We start from the raw sequence: 16,714 nt of genomic DNA, 5'->3' as shown, positions 1-16,714 counted from the left end.
AAGCAGAAAGGAAGCATGCTGCGAAACAAAGGGAAGAAAAGCACCAATTAGAAACCTATGACTTCCTGCAAGGTAGTCCCCCCATATTCTATGCTAGCAGTATGCACTATTTCAGGCATAAGAGTTGGAGCCCAAAAGAAAACACATTCTTTGGAAAGTTGTATCTAAGAATACTCTGGGGGTTGGAGAAATAGGAAAAAAACCAGAATGCATACATATGTGTGTGTGTGTGTATTTTTTTTTTTATATTTATATATATATATATATAGTGTGTGTGTGTGTAAATAAATGAGGTATTTCATCCATGCAGCCAAATGGAAAAAGGTTGTTGGCAGAAGATTCAACCAACTCTTTAAAAGTTTTTACTCCATCACAACAGCACCATAAACAGATTATAAACACATTAACGGAAGAACTGCCTAACCAATTAAGTAGAAGGATCCTCAAATATTTAAGATACTGCATCCACCTATTACATAACATACTGTCCCAGTTGTAGTTTTTATTCTTCCAAAATTTGGTTAACTTCCCCCTCTTAAGTAATGAGCATTTAAGAAATACATTAATCAAAAGATACAAGTAAATAAGCTACCTTGTTTTACACACCAGTGTAACTGTGCAAGTATGTCAGGAAGAAGGATCTCGTTTAAAGCTTCATAAAATTGCGTAAATACATCACAAATGGCATAAAGTGCATGGTTGCATGTGGTGGTCATCCATTCAGATTTCTATGAGAAAAAATGAAAAGTCTTTATTATGTGGGTGTGTCTATAATGATAGCACTCAGCTTACGCACAGCTATTCAGCAAAGGACGTGACCTCCGAAGAGAGGAGAAGAATTCAGGTAAAACTAAAAAGCCTCACTACTGCAGATACCTTGTCAGAAGCATTTAGTTGATGAATGAATAATATTCAGAAAACTATACATTTTCGCAACGAAGTGTGAATATTACTCCTTGCAAATATTCAGACAGACAAAACAGATAGGTCACTGGATACTATGCCAAGTCTCATACATATCCACAGAATACAGCCAAATACAACAACATTATCATTACATTTGGGACAGGATGGGGAGGAAATACACTGACAAGACAAACAATACAAACTGCTGCCTTGATTGTTTGAGTTCTTAAGAAAAAGAACTCTAACATTTGCTTGCCTTTTTTGTTTTGCTTTGGTGGGGTTTTGTCTGTTTGTTTGGTTTTGTGTTTTGTTTTTACCTCTGTTTGTTGTTCAGGGAGTTTCATATTATCAAAAATCCGAAACACAATTCTAAATAGATCTTGCCACCAGTGCTTTTCAAAGGTATGGCCATAACTCTTCATTATTTCAAACATCACTGTTAAGCCTCTATAAATAAACCCAAACAAATAAAGGAAAAGGTGTTAAAATGCATACCCAAGATCTCTTCACTAACTGAATTAAATAAAAAAGAAAAACTTTATCACCTTGTTCGAACATCTAATTTGCAACGATTGATGATACAAGAAAGTTCAAATAAAATGGGAAACCATCCTCTGACCCATACTCTGTCTCCAGGAGCAACATTCATGTCATCACTTGTGTATTCTCTTAATACCTTGGAGATGGGCAGGAAAAGGGAGATTTAAAAAAAAGTCTCAAAAATCTTTAAATCTGATAGATTTAGATACTACTAGTGGCACAGACAGACTTGAAAAGTTAGCTTAGTTTCTACCATAACACTCAAATCCTGTGAAATATAAGTACAAAACTAAGACAGAACTATATGTGAAAATATTGGGAAAAAACCCCATGGAAAATAAATACCTAAATACATTTTACTTAGGTCCTGCTAAAGTTGCAGAAGTCTGGACTTTAGGAAGCAAGATTAACAGTGGCAGGCAACAGTTATATAAATATAGGTAACAAGGAAATCTAAGTTTGGCATAAACCAGTTCTACACTTTTCTGGCATACTGAATACAGCATGCACATCTTGCAATGGTAACACAACTGGAATCTAACTCCAGGTTTTTTTCAGCAAAGTGATTATTATATTCACACACCAGACTGATGTAGAAAAATATGCATGTTTTGGTAACCAATTTAACTAGACATAATTAGGATGACAGAACAAGAAGTGTTGTTTTCTAGGTCATCCTAACATTATAAAAAATAAGAACATTTCATTTGGTTATTTCCAATTTGAACTGATGAGACAAAATTTTTTAATTAGTCCTAGTTTACTGCTTACACAATACCAGAATGACTCCTAATTCTGAATAAGCTTTTAATACAAGCACTTGCTGCTGGTAGATTGAAGTTTGAGTCTGAAAACTCTTTCTTAGTTACAAGATTAGTCTCAGTTTAACAGTACAAGATAGCTTAAGAACACACAAGGGTAAAAATTAAAAGAAAATACCTGTGGTCTTTCTGAAACATATTTTGCACAATAGCGAATAAGTCTAATAGCTTCCATGCTGGTGTCCGGAAATGCAACATTACAGGCAAACTCAGAAAGACATTTTACTGCATCCTGAAATGAGTCAATTGCTGCTGGGAAGTGCTGCTGAAAAATATTTGCTGTGAAGAACAAACACACTTTTTAAAATTTACTGATACAGAAATCCATAGATAACCTGGCATTGATGTACGTATCTCAGCCGCGGTACACCACTACTGAATGGACAAACACGAGAGGACCAGACTTGCTAGATTAAAAATGGTGCTCTATTCCCTTGCATTCTTCCCCAGCCCACCCCACCACCCAAATTTGTCAGCATCACATTTTCTCAGGTTGGGTAACTACCTATTTTATAATTTAACATCATGGCTTCTTACATGGTTCAGTTTCCTCCCACAGCATATGCAATCCAACACTCTTAAAAGATTTTGAGAAATAACATGAGTAAAGCTTGATGTTGACTTCCCTGCTGTGAATGAAGTTACCTGAATTCACCTAGATTATCTAAGCCTGTAATTATTCACACTATGTGGCAAGAGAGAAATAAGCAGTTAGATTTCAGACTTAAGGGACAGACTAAATACAAAACAAATCCATTGTGCATAAGCTTTTGAACAAACTACAACTCCCAAGTTCTACTCAATTCAAGTTAACAAAAAAGTTTTGTTACTATTTACATGTATTAATATCATCCATACCTCTTTTTCCCCATGCTACTTAATGGGAAGAGGATAGTTTCAGGACATTTAAGAAACTTATGACCAATATTGAACATACATTTCAAGAACATGTGAATTGGTTGTCTTCCTTTGAAAGTGAGAGCAGTATGTTGTTCAAATATAGTTTCAGAGCAGGTAGGCTGTATGAACTAAACTCTACAAGCAGTCACATCGTGTCACAAGCTTTACAATCCCCACAATATGATACTGAATCAGCATGGAAGTTCATGAAATGGGTTCCTTAATCCACAACTTATTGTGGCACATGGGGCAACACACAAACTTAGGAATCTATTCCAAACTTCCAGAGCTCTATAGCAGGGTATCTATACACAGTTTTTCCTGTCCATAGCAGTCAGAAGACTTAACAGGTAAGACCTAGCTGCAGAGTTTAAACAGTCTGGCTGTAAGATCCTGCGTTTATTTACATGGAAATACAAAAGTGTTATTTAAATGGGCCTTTTATACCAGAATCACAGCAGCTAAGCTAATTTGGATACTCATATCTGTCACCATTACTTACTAACTATATGCGCTGTAGTTTGAAAGGCCAGCTCCACAATATTCCCATCATGGTCTGATGCTGCCTGATGAAAGACGGCAAAGATATTTTTCCAGCCTGAACGAATATTACCAGCTTGAGAGTTCACCATCTGAGCAATACAGCGTATTACCATGTCTCGAATAGTTGGAGATCTTAAAAACAAAACAAAAGTAAGGCTTTCACAAGTGGCACAACTTTACACTGGCACAATGTAACTGTCAGTTCCAGTACACAACAACCTAACCCACACCAAGTAACATCTTTAAGTAGCAACAAAGCAAGCTAACACAGAAATTGCAGTGCATCATACCTGTTTTTCTTCATAATATGCTCAAAAGGCCTTAGGAAGTCTTTCTGAAAGCGGAAGTTGGCTAACTCTCCTTTCTCAAGAAATTTCATTGACAGCTGCCTTAATGAATCTACTGCAAAGATGGCGACATCTTCATTAGGGTTACATCCAACCTAGAAGAAAAACGTATTTGCAAACACTTAACAGCTAAGTTATTTCTTATATGAGTAACAAAAACATTATTCAAGTTTCATGTCAATCCTAGCATGTTCCAATTTTCAGATATTTAGAAAGTAGGTACTTTCAGAGAGGCCTTTCTTGGTCATCTGATCCAAGTAAACAGACACATGGATTTTGTATGAAACAAGTGCAGAACTATAATAGCCACCTAGCCACAAAAAAAAAATAATCTTATTTTAAAATAACACCCCCACGCAAACACTGTCCAGTTTCCTAAGGAAAATAACTTAGTTGTTCAAGGATCATCCATATATATTTTAGAGGAAAAACTGATTTAGCATTTGATGAGAAGACAATTATGTAAAGAAAAACTACAAACACAAAATTATATAATGAAGTGATTAAAGATCATTCCCATAAACATTTCCACTTCTATTTATAGACTTCAGATTTTTAACTAGGTGCTTCCTTTAGGATCCTTGAATGGATTTTTTTTTTGTTAAAATATCACAATCTACACTACTAAGAACATAAAAGGAAAAAGCTGGTTAAAGAAGTCCTGCTATTCATGTATTTTTAAAACCAAGTTACAAAACAAATACCTTATTGAAGTGATCTCCAATTACATGCCAAATCCTTGACCACTGCAGCCTAATGCGATTCATGTTGTAATATGAAATCTCCACTATCTTCTGCAGGCTGAACATGCGTGGATGGTGTGGGGAAGCCAGCTCATCCATGGAAACAGCGCACAGCCATCGGACAAAGTCAACTGAACATTGAAACACACTACTGTAAGTTCAGGGTATTACACTGCAAGAGTTCCTGTAACCCACCAAATGGTCAGTAAACATACCTATTGCATTTCCATCCAGCCTGGTTGATCCTGTAAATATCCTATGAAACAAATAAATGAGTTGCAGTTTTAGTTGCACATCCAGAAGCGTCAATCACATCTTAGTGCTGTAGGCAAAAGTCAGCACGTTCCTGGAGATACTCTTTACAATCCTCTGTGCTATGAAATCTGCAATTGTTTTATCCTTACTCCTTGACACCAGTTCATGTCCTTCTAGTCTAAGCATTCTCTTCCATGTTGCAAGTCAGTCTATTATGCTCCTGCCCCACAGCAGGAAATGGGCACAGGCTCACGATTTTATCCAGGGCAAGTAGTGCTAGAACACTCATTTGGGTGACAGTATGTTAAATTTCATAGGGAGAATAAAATGACATGAATAAAGTTTTGCTGTAGGACTTCAGTGGATGCCAACCACCTGCCTGATCTTTACATGGTTCAAGCATACATTAATCTGTGGCCATCAAAACAGATAGCAGAAAGACTATGGATGCACCACTGTCACTTCCCCTTCAGTTGTTCAGAGTCTTGAGTTCATATAAAATACTGATAAGTGAAGAATATTCCCAAATCTTTTAGATTTGCTATGGTAACAGACACATTTATGTTACAATAAACACTACACGTTTGAATGTATGATTCTACAGTCTTGCCCAATAGTTTCAATAATTATAAAAAGTCCCCTTCCAACACATGGCTTATGATAGAAGTATCTCTTTAGACAACATTTTAGGACACATGAGAAACATAATGATTTAGACAAGAATGCAGTGACTAATGAATAAAGAGCTGAAGAAGTGCAATTAGAGAAATGCTGAAATACTGAAGTTCACAAGAGCAAAGAAAATTGAATGATTTAATAGGCTAAGGACATTTATTAGTTTCTACCTGTCCTGTTCAGGCTAAAAAAAAGAAAAAGAAGAAAAAAGAAACCCAAATACACAGACCACATATGTAAGTGACAGTCAATTATCAGACAGATTTATAGAACAAAAATAGCTAAATAATACCAACCTAGTTCTGGTCTTCACTGGCTTACTCCAAAGAAAAAGCATAAACACACATGCATATACACAGTGCCCCTTCTCACAATACACTGCTATTTAATGACAGTTTTACTTTTGTGAATATTACACGCCCACAGAGATATACTTATTGGGTCCAGACAAAACAGCTAAGTATCAGAATCTCTCACAAAAGAAACAGGCTTCAAGAACATAAAACCCTATATCTAAAAAGTGAGGATGGGCGGTAACTTCAACTCACCCTTTCCCTAGAAAGAGATTATATTCTCAGTACCTGTCTACTGCTACCACCACACTCTGTGAACTGGTCTCTCCCACAGACTCTTGAATGCTCGCCATATGCCGTTTATCAGCTCCGCTACCAACGAGGTTACCTGCAATAAAAGCCATTAGAAAAAAGTCAGTATTTAGCATCATGAAATCGTGACTTTGTATTACCCCAACTTTATATGAGTAGACAAAGAAAAGTGACTACTGCTTCCAATTATCTTGTAATTTATATGAAGCAGATGGTACCTTTGCCAGATCCATGCCAGATTATTACAAAATTAAAAACATCCAGTAGGAAGTATGTTTCTTTTCCCTCAGGGCACTGTTTTGACCATCATGTTTATTAAATTAAGATGATATAATGCTGTTAATAACATAGGAAATTATAAAACATTATTTTAAAATGTGAACTTTAAATCAGATACAAGTAGTTAATGATGGGCACAGTTCTGTTATATTCATCATCATCATCATCATGTATAGCATCAACTTCTGAGTATTTTTCAAATTAAAATGTTTCCTTGATGGTTTTCCAAAGATTAAGGCAATTTGTCTTGTCCCTCTAGTTTACAATTTATAATCTAAGTTTTGTTTCTTCCACATACTGCAGGAATAGGAACTGTAACAGCAAACCTAACATGCAGAGATAAGAAATTCCTTTGGAAAACCAATTATCAGATCATTGAAACATCTATTAACTCCTAAAGATAAACGGCTTATGTTTTTATTATTAAAACCAGAGCATAAAAAGAAAGAACTGGTAACACCAGTAAAATCATGACTGAGTATCATAAAACAGTTTTGACAACAACATATTCCAACAAATAAATCTTGAGGAGTTTTGTTAAATAGCTTAACACAGTTACAAAGTTAAAACAGATCTGGTAATTATGAATACAATATACAGTTCTGGTTTTTTTAAAGTTCCATTAATCCAACATAGCTTCCCCAGAAGCAAGTAAATATATTTTAATATCTTATAACACTGAGCTTTCTTAGACATCATACTTCATTTATATGTGCATCTTTGTGAAGTCCAAGATTATCAATCTTACCTAATCCCAGGCCCATAAACTCTTCCCCTCCAGATGCATAGCCTTTAATGCTTCCTTCCCTTTCACGCCCAGAGCCAGATAAATACCGAGTTTTCACTCCAGTTCCTATAAGTTGTGCTAGTTCCAGCTGGCTAATACATTTCAAGATCTAAAACCAAAAATATTTCAACATTGTGTTTCTGGACACCATTGTATTTTTATTCCTAGCTTATTTATATTTAATATTTATGACTTCCCAGGTTCTCTAACCTTTAAAACAACTTTGACAATGCTAACAGTTTTGATGTAGCTAAAACATTACTAATACAACTGGAAATAAAGTTGAGTGATTCATTGAAGGTCACCAGCTGCCATGAATCATTCCAATATGAGAATAAACAAACAGCACCCAAAAATCTAACTTGCATCTTTAACTACCAGAGGAAACCTTTTTATTACTTCTCACAGTATCAACTTCCTAAACCATAAACAATTTGGAGTTGATCTCCTAGAGAGTTCATTGTCCCAGAGAGATGAAAAGGCTGAATTATTGCAGCTACCACTTTGAGTAATGATGTTCCAATGTAGACAGTGAAAATGCCCAAATCGTGACTTGCTGTCAGCACAAAACTGACTATCTCTTCCTTCTTACTTCCCCTCTGCAGCATCCCTTTGACTGGCACAAGCATTTTGAGAGTATGCAGTAAACCAGGTCCCAAGTAATTTGTCAGCTAGAGAACCTTTTGGCTCATGTAATCACGTAGCTGAAGATTATTGCCAAAGAACAGAATACAGCAGGAATGCCCCTTTCAGCAGCAGCACAGATTTAGATCTGATTAAAGAGCTTCTGGAAAATATGCTTTAAGAAAATACATATGATCCCAATAGCCTGTACTTATTTATCCCCCCCAAGTTATTTTAGCCTCTATTTTTCATGATCATGATATAAACGTTGCCAAACACCGCACAGACAAGTCTTGACCTTTGAGCTAGAATATTTTTGTTTAAGTGAACACAAATGCCATAGTTTCTGTGCTGAATTCTATGAAGTCAAATGAGATTTTAATATGGTTTTAATTCCATATCAAAAGCACCTACAAAAATTACAGTATTGGTCACACAGTGTCTATAGGGTCTGCCAAAAAATGCAGTACATTATTTTATATATATTCATACATACATATAAGAAATGCTAACAAAATAATAAATTTGCATCCACATTTTGAAGAAGGTTCTGACACATGTTGGGATATAATGAGGTTAAGACTGAAAGTAGAAGAGCAAGTTGTCAGAGGACAGCACAGTTTCACCACTTAAACTAATAATGTTTTTACCTCATGCCAAGAGTTCCCAAGATAGTTGCCATCTGTGTGAGCGACTGTAATAAGTGTCTTAATAGTATCTATGTTCTTCTGTTTCATTTCTGTAATACTGGAACTGGCAGTCAACAAGGAAAAACGAGCAAGGGCCTGTACATAAGCATCTCGTTCAAGCTACAAGACAGAGAAACAAGTATTGTAATCAGGTCCCCAAAGAGCTAGAGAAAGCTACTTGTCCAGCATGCCTACACAATTTTCCTTCTATGTATAGCTGGCACTATCAGAGCACTTTCCATCTGAAGGAGAGTAGGAGGTAAGTTAGCAAATGCTTTTAATAGAAGACTCAGTGATAAAAGGAAAGCAGAGTTGAAGAAAAGCTTGTTTTAAGATCTTGATCTTGTCAAACTAAAACAGGATGACAATATTTTATTTCAGGAAAGTAGATGAGACACCTGATTTTCTATGCTATGTGTAAGTTCCTTGTAATTCTTCATCTCCCTCTCAGAGCCTACACTGCCCTTAGGAAGTTCCATTCTAAGTCTTATACAAACCTGCATTCCAAAGATACAGGCTATTCTAATTGCACATCGTATTCCTTCCAAACAAAGGGATGCAACTTCTGTGTCATCACAGTTCTGCAAGCCAACACTGTAAGCTGCCAGCAGTGGAGTCCATACAAGCTAAAAAAAGGAAGAAACTAAGTTCAGAAGCCTATTAATATTTTAGCCCAAAATACTAGGTAACCAAAACCAAATATACCTAAAGAGTCCAGCTGCTGCATTACCTAACTCTTCAAAGTAATTTTCTGCTTTCTTTCCATGTTTAAAATTCTTAGCAAGAGACAATAAGAACTCCATACTCACTTTGAACATGGGTCTGACATGATCCAGATGAGTGGCACTAGTAAAAGGAGCCTTTGCGTGGCTTACTGCCTCCATGAGGGCTTTAGCTGTTTTAGCCATTTGTTCCATCTCCAAGTTGTACAACAACCTCCGCTGCTTCTCATTAGCTACATCTAAGGGGAACACCACACAGTTGCACTGGTTTCTTTTTTATAAAAGTATATTCCACGTCTTCGCAGTGAGCATAACAGAATGTTAAATAAAGGTATTGGCAGATTAAATGTCCCTGCTCATGGCGGGTGGGTTGGAACTAGATGACCTTTAAGGCCCCTTCCAACCATTCTATGATTCTAAAATAAATCTAAAGATAAAAATCTTTCAGACTGTTAGAATTCAGAAGGTTGTCAAAGGTTGCAAGCAAGGAACTCCAGCACTAAAACCCACACCCCAACTCAAGACTTTATTCTGTACAAAATAACTAATTCAGCCCTTTGTCACATGTAATGACTTAATCATTGGAAGCCAGAGAAGCATACTCTATTAAGTCACTCTGCCTGCAAAAATGGATGAAAAATCCTTCATCTTCTTAGGCTGACATCATCAAAACAAAACTAGCCCTTACCAACTTGATCCATAACATAGTGTTTCTTTATCCTTATACTAAAGGCTGCAACTTCAGTTTTCAAGCAAGTCAACTTCATTCCTATTTTGACCTAGGAAACTTAAAAATAGCATGGAAAACACTGAAAAACCACTATGCTGTAGATTCAGAATTCACTAAATTGAATTAAATTAATACCAGCTATCCCAAGTAAAAGCAGAGTACAGCTGGGGATGCTGGTTTCTAATGCACACTACACACACAAGTCCTCATTTGGTCTAGATGAGGGCAGGACCCTATAGATCATATCAAACTCAGATTTCTCTTTTTCAAACATTATCAGGAGGACTGTGGCACTTACCAGCCTCTAACCTACGACACGCTACTGATCGGGTTTTTTGTCTCCTTACCCAAAACAAGCATGTGAAAACATGAAGGTAACTTGCAAATTAAGTGCCACCTTCAGTTATTCTACTGTTTTCCCTCTAGGCTTCTGTTTCAAAAAACACCCCCAATCCAGTTTCCCATGCCTCCCTGCAATGGTGCCAGAAGCACTTACATAACAACTGAGACAATTTAATTCCAAATATCTATATTTGCCACTCTAAATGTAATTTCAGTATGGCGCAAAGATGTTTTAAAAAAAGGGATCTGAACTCCACTATGCCATCCCAAAAGTTACTGCAATAGTTCAAGAACACCACTGGGGACTTTGCAGTTTCTAGTTCCTTCTTACTTGGTTTACTACATTTGGTTGTAATTGCGTATTCTTTTGTCTCTTTCATTGCAATTTTCTTTCCTTCTATTTCTTCATAGATGGTGGATAAATACTCTACTGGCAGGTCTTTACTATCATTGATTCCCCGATTCATTTTAATGTATTGATCCTTTGTCATTTTATTTTTCACCTGTAAAAAAGAATGGAAGTTGGGTGTCAGATTATGAATGCAAGTTCCAGGGAAATTTGAACTTCTACAAATCTGGGGGGTTTTAAATTTTTACCTGTGGACTGTGCAAGTCTGTAGTCAGCATTATAATAGAGTATGCCAAAACATAGGCAGTGTCAGCACTAGCAAATAGTGTTTGCCTAAGGGAGGGAAAAAACCCAACAGGTTTAGAGTCTTAATTCCTCAATCCATTAGCTCTATTTCTACATGCAAGAAAAATACCCAGAAGTGCTATGCATTCAACCAAAGAGCTAACAGAGCCTAAAATTAGCCTTTAGAAACGCATGAAGGCCCAAAGTGTTTTAAAATGCAAATAAAATGGGAAAAAAATACAAAAGCGTCTTCTTCACAATGTTGAAAACCAGCAGTGACTGGAATTTTCACATACATTCCCAAAAGATTATACATTATCCTTCTTTGGGTAATCCTACAAAAGCTAAAGAACATTTTATTTTTCACTCCCAGGGCTTCATAAAGAATTATATAAAACCAGTGATGCACCAACTGGACTAAGGAATAGGAACCAGTTAAGCCTGAACACACAGCTGAACTTCAATGCTAGTTTATTGCATTAGATACAATAGCAACACTTCCTACTTGCTGTCCCCCAATATACATACATTTTGTTCAACATTTAATGGGCAAAATCAGGTGCAACATCTTATTAGCTATTTATATCATGTATTTTTTATTTTAGAAATTGCTACTGCTTAATACTGTTGTTTACACTTGACTGATCTACATTTGTTTAAAGACAGAACAGCTAATACAGAGACAATTTAACATGCTTAGGGCTTTCCTCTTCCAATAATTCCTTCTAGCGAGTATTTGGAATTTCATGAAATACCAGCATCAGGATACTTTCTAGCCAAAAGTTTCCATTTTGCCTAGCTGCTTGAAGAGGTTCAGCACCAACAAGACCTGCTCTGCACCACAAGCCTGTAGAAGTTCCTGACCGAGTACGAGTTGCACCTTGCCCCTGAGAGTCACAACCAATACAGCCATTCTTCAGGCACTTATCCAATACAATGGTTTTGAATTACCGTTGGTTGCATTCAATATATCTAGCAGCAAACTTCTCCATTAATCTATCGATCTTCTGGGCTTCACCTGGCAGACGAAAACCTTCCAGAAATATACGTAGAGCAGAGACAAAGTCTTTTCCACAGAAATCAAGCTGGTCTACATAGGCATACATCACTTCCTTGTTAAACTTGTTGCTTTCCCCAAGAAATTCCCCTACTTGAGTCTAAAAACACAAAAGACAGTTATTACTGTGTAATCCAACTGCCAGCTTTGCAAGAAAGTTTATAGTACGAGAATTGCACAGCTGCCAGTTTTGTAAGACCGATACGCTTCACTGAGGGGGCAGAGCAACCGTTAGAGGGATGACAAGAAACCAGTGTCATTAGAAGTGCCTTTACTCTGCATATTCTTGCTTCCCTCAGTCCCCAAGGCAAGACCTGAATTACAGAGGAGCCAAGGAAAGCTGAGCTGTGCCCAATCTCACATGCAGCAGATAACGCTCTGCCACTGCAGTACATGATATTCCTTTGCTGGCAAGATACGTACTGCTAATGCGGATATAGATAAAACACATGCTCCCACTTCTGGGGAATCCCTTCAGCTACTTTACTAAAAAGCCTGGGACAGCAAATAAATAGAAAATAGCATTGGTATTAAGAACCTTCATTAGAACCCTTACACTTTCAGTTGCCTATTAATGGAATATGAACTAAAGAGTAGGTGCATATAGATGTCAAAAGACAGGGGAAAAAGATGGGTACAAGAGTATAAGTTATCTTAGGCTGCACATAGTCTTACAGAACAGAGGCGTTCTTCTTGGTGCAAAAACTGTGCAATGTCCTCTGCTGTAGTGCCAAGCATTCCCTGCTCCTGTAGATACTGTATCCCTCTCTTTGGTTTTTTATTAAACCTGTTCAGACAAAGACATGGGGAAATTAAGACATACAACTGAAAAATATCACAGCCTATAAAGTTTTAGCTTTACAGAGCCTTTCTAAACCAAAGATTCTGTGATGTAGCTCTACGTTTTTTTTTCCTAGTTAGAAAAGTGTCAAAGAACATGTAATAAATGCATTAACTGTATTGCACCATAGGCTACATCTCATAAGGTTCATTCAGTTGCTGATAAACTTAGAAATTATTGCTGGAAAACTCACTTAAAAACTGACCCTTTAGAAATATTAAAAAATAGAGAATTTCCATGAAATGTTAGAAATGTTGCCGTTCAAGACCTTTTCGTAGCGTTTACAGACATAAAGACCTTCAAATTAATGAAAACAATGTAAAGCATAGCTGGACAGTGACTGAATTCTCCAAACTGTATTTCAATAAAAGACCACAAATGGTGGAAGAGCTGTAAGACAACATTAAGCCTGCTTGCTCAAATCAATTTCTCTCTAGGTATACATACACTTTTCATTCTTGTGTGGCTGAACCAGCACAAAGGAAAGCTGTGAAACCACCCTCCGCTCCACCTAAGACTTTACTGAATGCCTTTGAACTACAATAGCCTCCAGCGTTAGCTTTTGACAACAGCAGGCAAGAGTCTTCAGCACTGAGATCAATTTGTAAGTGTCCCTACAGGTTTGACTGTGTAAGACCCTAAGAAGAAATATGGTTGTACACAGATTTTTTTACTACTGAGTGTTTATTTTCCTGGCATACTGGACTTACAGTTCTATCCCATGTTCAATTATTTCCTTTTGTTGCTTGATGACTTCAAATTGCTCAGGATCGTCTGGGACAGCAGTCTGGGTACCAACACTTCCAACTCCTGACGACACAGTGGAGTCCAAGGAACTGACACTACTCCGTCTCCCTCCACTCTCAAGGCATTTACCTTCAGCCATTTCTTGCTCAGATGGTTTATAGGAACCTATTTATGAACAGGGCAAGACTTACGTTATCTTTTTCATTCAAAAGCTTTTAGTTATAGAACTTTTTAGTAGAAATTAATGAGTCAATATTCCTGTTTTACCATGTATAATTTTTGGCAGTCTACATTACATGAAGATGCTATACTGATGCAATTCTAAAATAATCCAACTAAGGCAGAGAGCAGCAGCAGCTATGGAGAGATTCTTGCACTTCAACTTAGTAACTGCAAGATTTGTCACATCTGGTTCTACATAAGCCACCTTTTACAGTGTAGAAAATGGCCTGGCTAGAGCTCTTAAACAGAACCTGTGTGTCTGGTTCAAATAACCAGAGTCCATTACTGCAACAGCATTAACAATTGTTTGCAAAATACTTCATTGGTGTAAACAAATCATTAGGTAAAAGCCTAGCATCCACACTTCCAAATAGCTTCTAAACACTGAAAAAACACAAGGACAAACTTATTAAACAAATTAGTCTTTCTGTAAGGAAACCACCTTACCCAAGCTAGCCTGATGATTGGGGTTCACATAAAGGTCTTTGCTCCACTCTACCATACATTTTAAAATAGAAACCAAACATTCAAGTCCTTTTTTCCTCAGGCTTAGTTCCTAAAAAAAAAACCAAACACCAAAACAAAAAAACACAAACCAATATAAGTACATCCACAAGTTTCTAGAAGGCATTACATCACACCACTCAAATCTTAGCAAGGTCATCAGTCAGGGAAAACCTATTGATTATACAGAGTTTCTGCCCTTTGACTATTTAGGCTGAATACATCTGGGCCAAAAGCAACCATAAGTAGACTGACACCAGAACACACTCCAGCTGCTTTAAGCAGATGGTCTATTCACAGCTGATGAGTCCAACCAAGGGGCAACACACACCAAATCCTAAAAGCAGGCCCTTTGTTGTATGAATGATTGTGATCATCCGCTAAATCTCTACAGTGTCAGATCTCTCCACAAGCAAGACCAGTGTGTCACTATCTCAGCTGTACAATAAACAGTTCTATTCAAAATCTCAGACAAACATGTCCTGGCTTTTACTTTCATTTTCTGGTTAAAGGACCACGGGGGGGGGGGGGGGGGGGGAGTAAATAAATACAAAATTAAAAAAAAAACCAAGCATATATACAATTCTAATTGAAAGCGTGAGTCCACTCTCCCTCGAAAGATGATGAAAGTTTAACTTTAAAAATAAAATACTTGTGTTGGAGATATGGCACAAAACCTTGTGCAAAGCAAACAAGATGAAGGTACTGCTGGTTCATAAGTCCCAGAAGGAAAGTCATTTGAGCAAGGCAGTGGAAGAAGGCTCATGTGATTCTCTCTCCCATGGCAGCCCAACAAAAGAGCCCACCACAAGCCTAATCTCACAATGCAAATATGCAACGAAATCACCAAGTAAATTAATTGTACTGCTTCAGCATCCAATTGCAAACTAGCTAATTGACAGAAAGTAACAGCAGTAGGTTACAGACAACACAAACCACTGGAAGTATCACTAATGATGCAGAAACAGCACCATTTATAAAATAAAAAGTAAAAATTGTACCTTATCTTCAAAGCTGTTTTTCTTACCTGTAAAGGTGTCATTCCTAACTCATGCCCACTTCGTCCCTGTGCGATTTTGGACAAATCATTTACAAGGCGTTCAAATATATTAGCAGCATTTAAGTCACAGTCATAGTTAACATAAATATCCACTACACACTGGGCATCTTGAAAATAAAAGAAAGTGCGAGTATTAGGACTCAGTACATTAGCGTTTTTAAAAGAAGTCGGCCAGTTGCAGCAGGCACATTGGCTTAATGCAGATATTTAACCCAAGCACTACAAGATCAAATTCAATTTTTCACATTTGAACAATATACGTGGCATTTGTCTTCAAAATAATTTTCATCTGCTGCCAGAGTAAGTGACTACTTTTCACAACAATGGAAATACCTGCACAAATTCTAGTTAAAGTCTGAATCACCATCCATTTGTGTTCAAAGGAGCTTGAAGAAGTTTCTAGAATATTCAGGAAGATTTCTTTGAAGAACACCTGCAAAATGAATGAGATAAATTTCAGATTGTCAAGTCCTCTATTAGAACCGTGTCAAACACGCAGATTAATTTATATTCAGTAATTTTTCTTGAAGAGTATTATCTCATGCATATTAGAATTTAAATACAGTAGTAATATACTAGTTTAGTAAGCAATCAAAACTAAGATATTAACTTCTAAGTCCCAGTTGGCTTCTTATCATTGCAGTATTTTTATTTGAGAACTAGAGCATCATATAAATGATAGATACAAGTCTCTCACCTCAATCTGCATTTTTAGATGGGTCTTAAAATTTGAAAGCAGCGTGAGAAAGATGGCAAGAGAGAGCTCAAATACATCAGGAACAGAAGAGACTCCATTTTTAGATAATGCTACACAAAGATATTGCTTGATTGCATTGATGAACATTTCATGTGTCCTGAAAACTGGACCAGCATTCTGCAGTACCGAGAGAAGAAGCTGGAGAGACACTATCTTAGAACGCAATTCATGGGATCTAGAAGAAATTCAACATTAAATAAATTTTCATTGTATTTCTGAATACACACTTGGATTCAACATGACCACTACAACATTTCTTCCATGTCAAGAAGAAATGACTACTCTTTTAGTTAGCTTCAGGGCAGAGGGCAGGGGGCAGGAAGGGTGGAAATCAGCCTGTGAGTGATTTTGGACAACATCTATAATTTTAATTTAGAGGTTTTT

The 16,714-nt window shown here is 36.8% G+C and overlaps 1 protein-coding gene across 2 annotated transcripts in view; it reads right to left on the bottom strand.

Moving 5' to 3' along the window:
• Nucleotides 1-16,714, bottom strand: part of ARFGEF2 (ARF guanine nucleotide exchange factor 2) — a 37,472-nt gene that overhangs the window by 7,226 nt on the left and 13,532 nt on the right. For both annotated transcript variants that reach the window (XM_074919959.1, XM_074919960.1), the window contains exons 10-31: nt 16,271-16,505; nt 15,907-16,006; nt 15,541-15,680; nt 14,457-14,565; nt 13,751-13,952; nt 12,875-12,986; nt 12,094-12,299; nt 11,106-11,190; nt 10,840-11,011; nt 9,524-9,675; nt 9,212-9,340; nt 8,676-8,834; nt 7,363-7,510; nt 6,312-6,411; nt 5,016-5,056; nt 4,762-4,931; nt 4,001-4,152; nt 3,670-3,842; nt 2,386-2,546; nt 1,452-1,582; nt 1,224-1,353; nt 593-728 (exon numbers count right to left, since the gene is read on the bottom strand). In XM_074919959.1, coding sequence (XP_074776060.1) covers nt 593-728; nt 1,224-1,353; nt 1,452-1,582; nt 2,386-2,546; nt 3,670-3,842; nt 4,001-4,152; nt 4,762-4,931; nt 5,016-5,056; nt 6,312-6,411; nt 7,363-7,510; nt 8,676-8,834; nt 9,212-9,340; nt 9,524-9,675; nt 10,840-11,011; nt 11,106-11,190; nt 12,094-12,299; nt 12,875-12,986; nt 13,751-13,952; nt 14,457-14,565; nt 15,541-15,680; nt 15,907-16,006; nt 16,271-16,505 — 3,143 coding nt within the window. The remainder of the gene's footprint in view (nt 1-592; nt 729-1,223; nt 1,354-1,451; nt 1,583-2,385; nt 2,547-3,669; nt 3,843-4,000; nt 4,153-4,761; nt 4,932-5,015; nt 5,057-6,311; nt 6,412-7,362; nt 7,511-8,675; nt 8,835-9,211; nt 9,341-9,523; nt 9,676-10,839; nt 11,012-11,105; nt 11,191-12,093; nt 12,300-12,874; nt 12,987-13,750; nt 13,953-14,456; nt 14,566-15,540; nt 15,681-15,906; nt 16,007-16,270; nt 16,506-16,714) is intronic.

This window comes from Athene noctua, chromosome 16 (assembly GCF_965140245.1).
Source record: "Athene noctua chromosome 16, bAthNoc1.hap1.1, whole genome shotgun sequence".
In the NCBI taxonomy this organism is placed as follows: Eukaryota; Metazoa; Chordata; class Aves; order Strigiformes; family Strigidae; genus Athene; species Athene noctua.
Note: the sequence above shows the minus strand (reverse complement) of the source record. Positions and strands in the feature narration are given on the sequence as shown.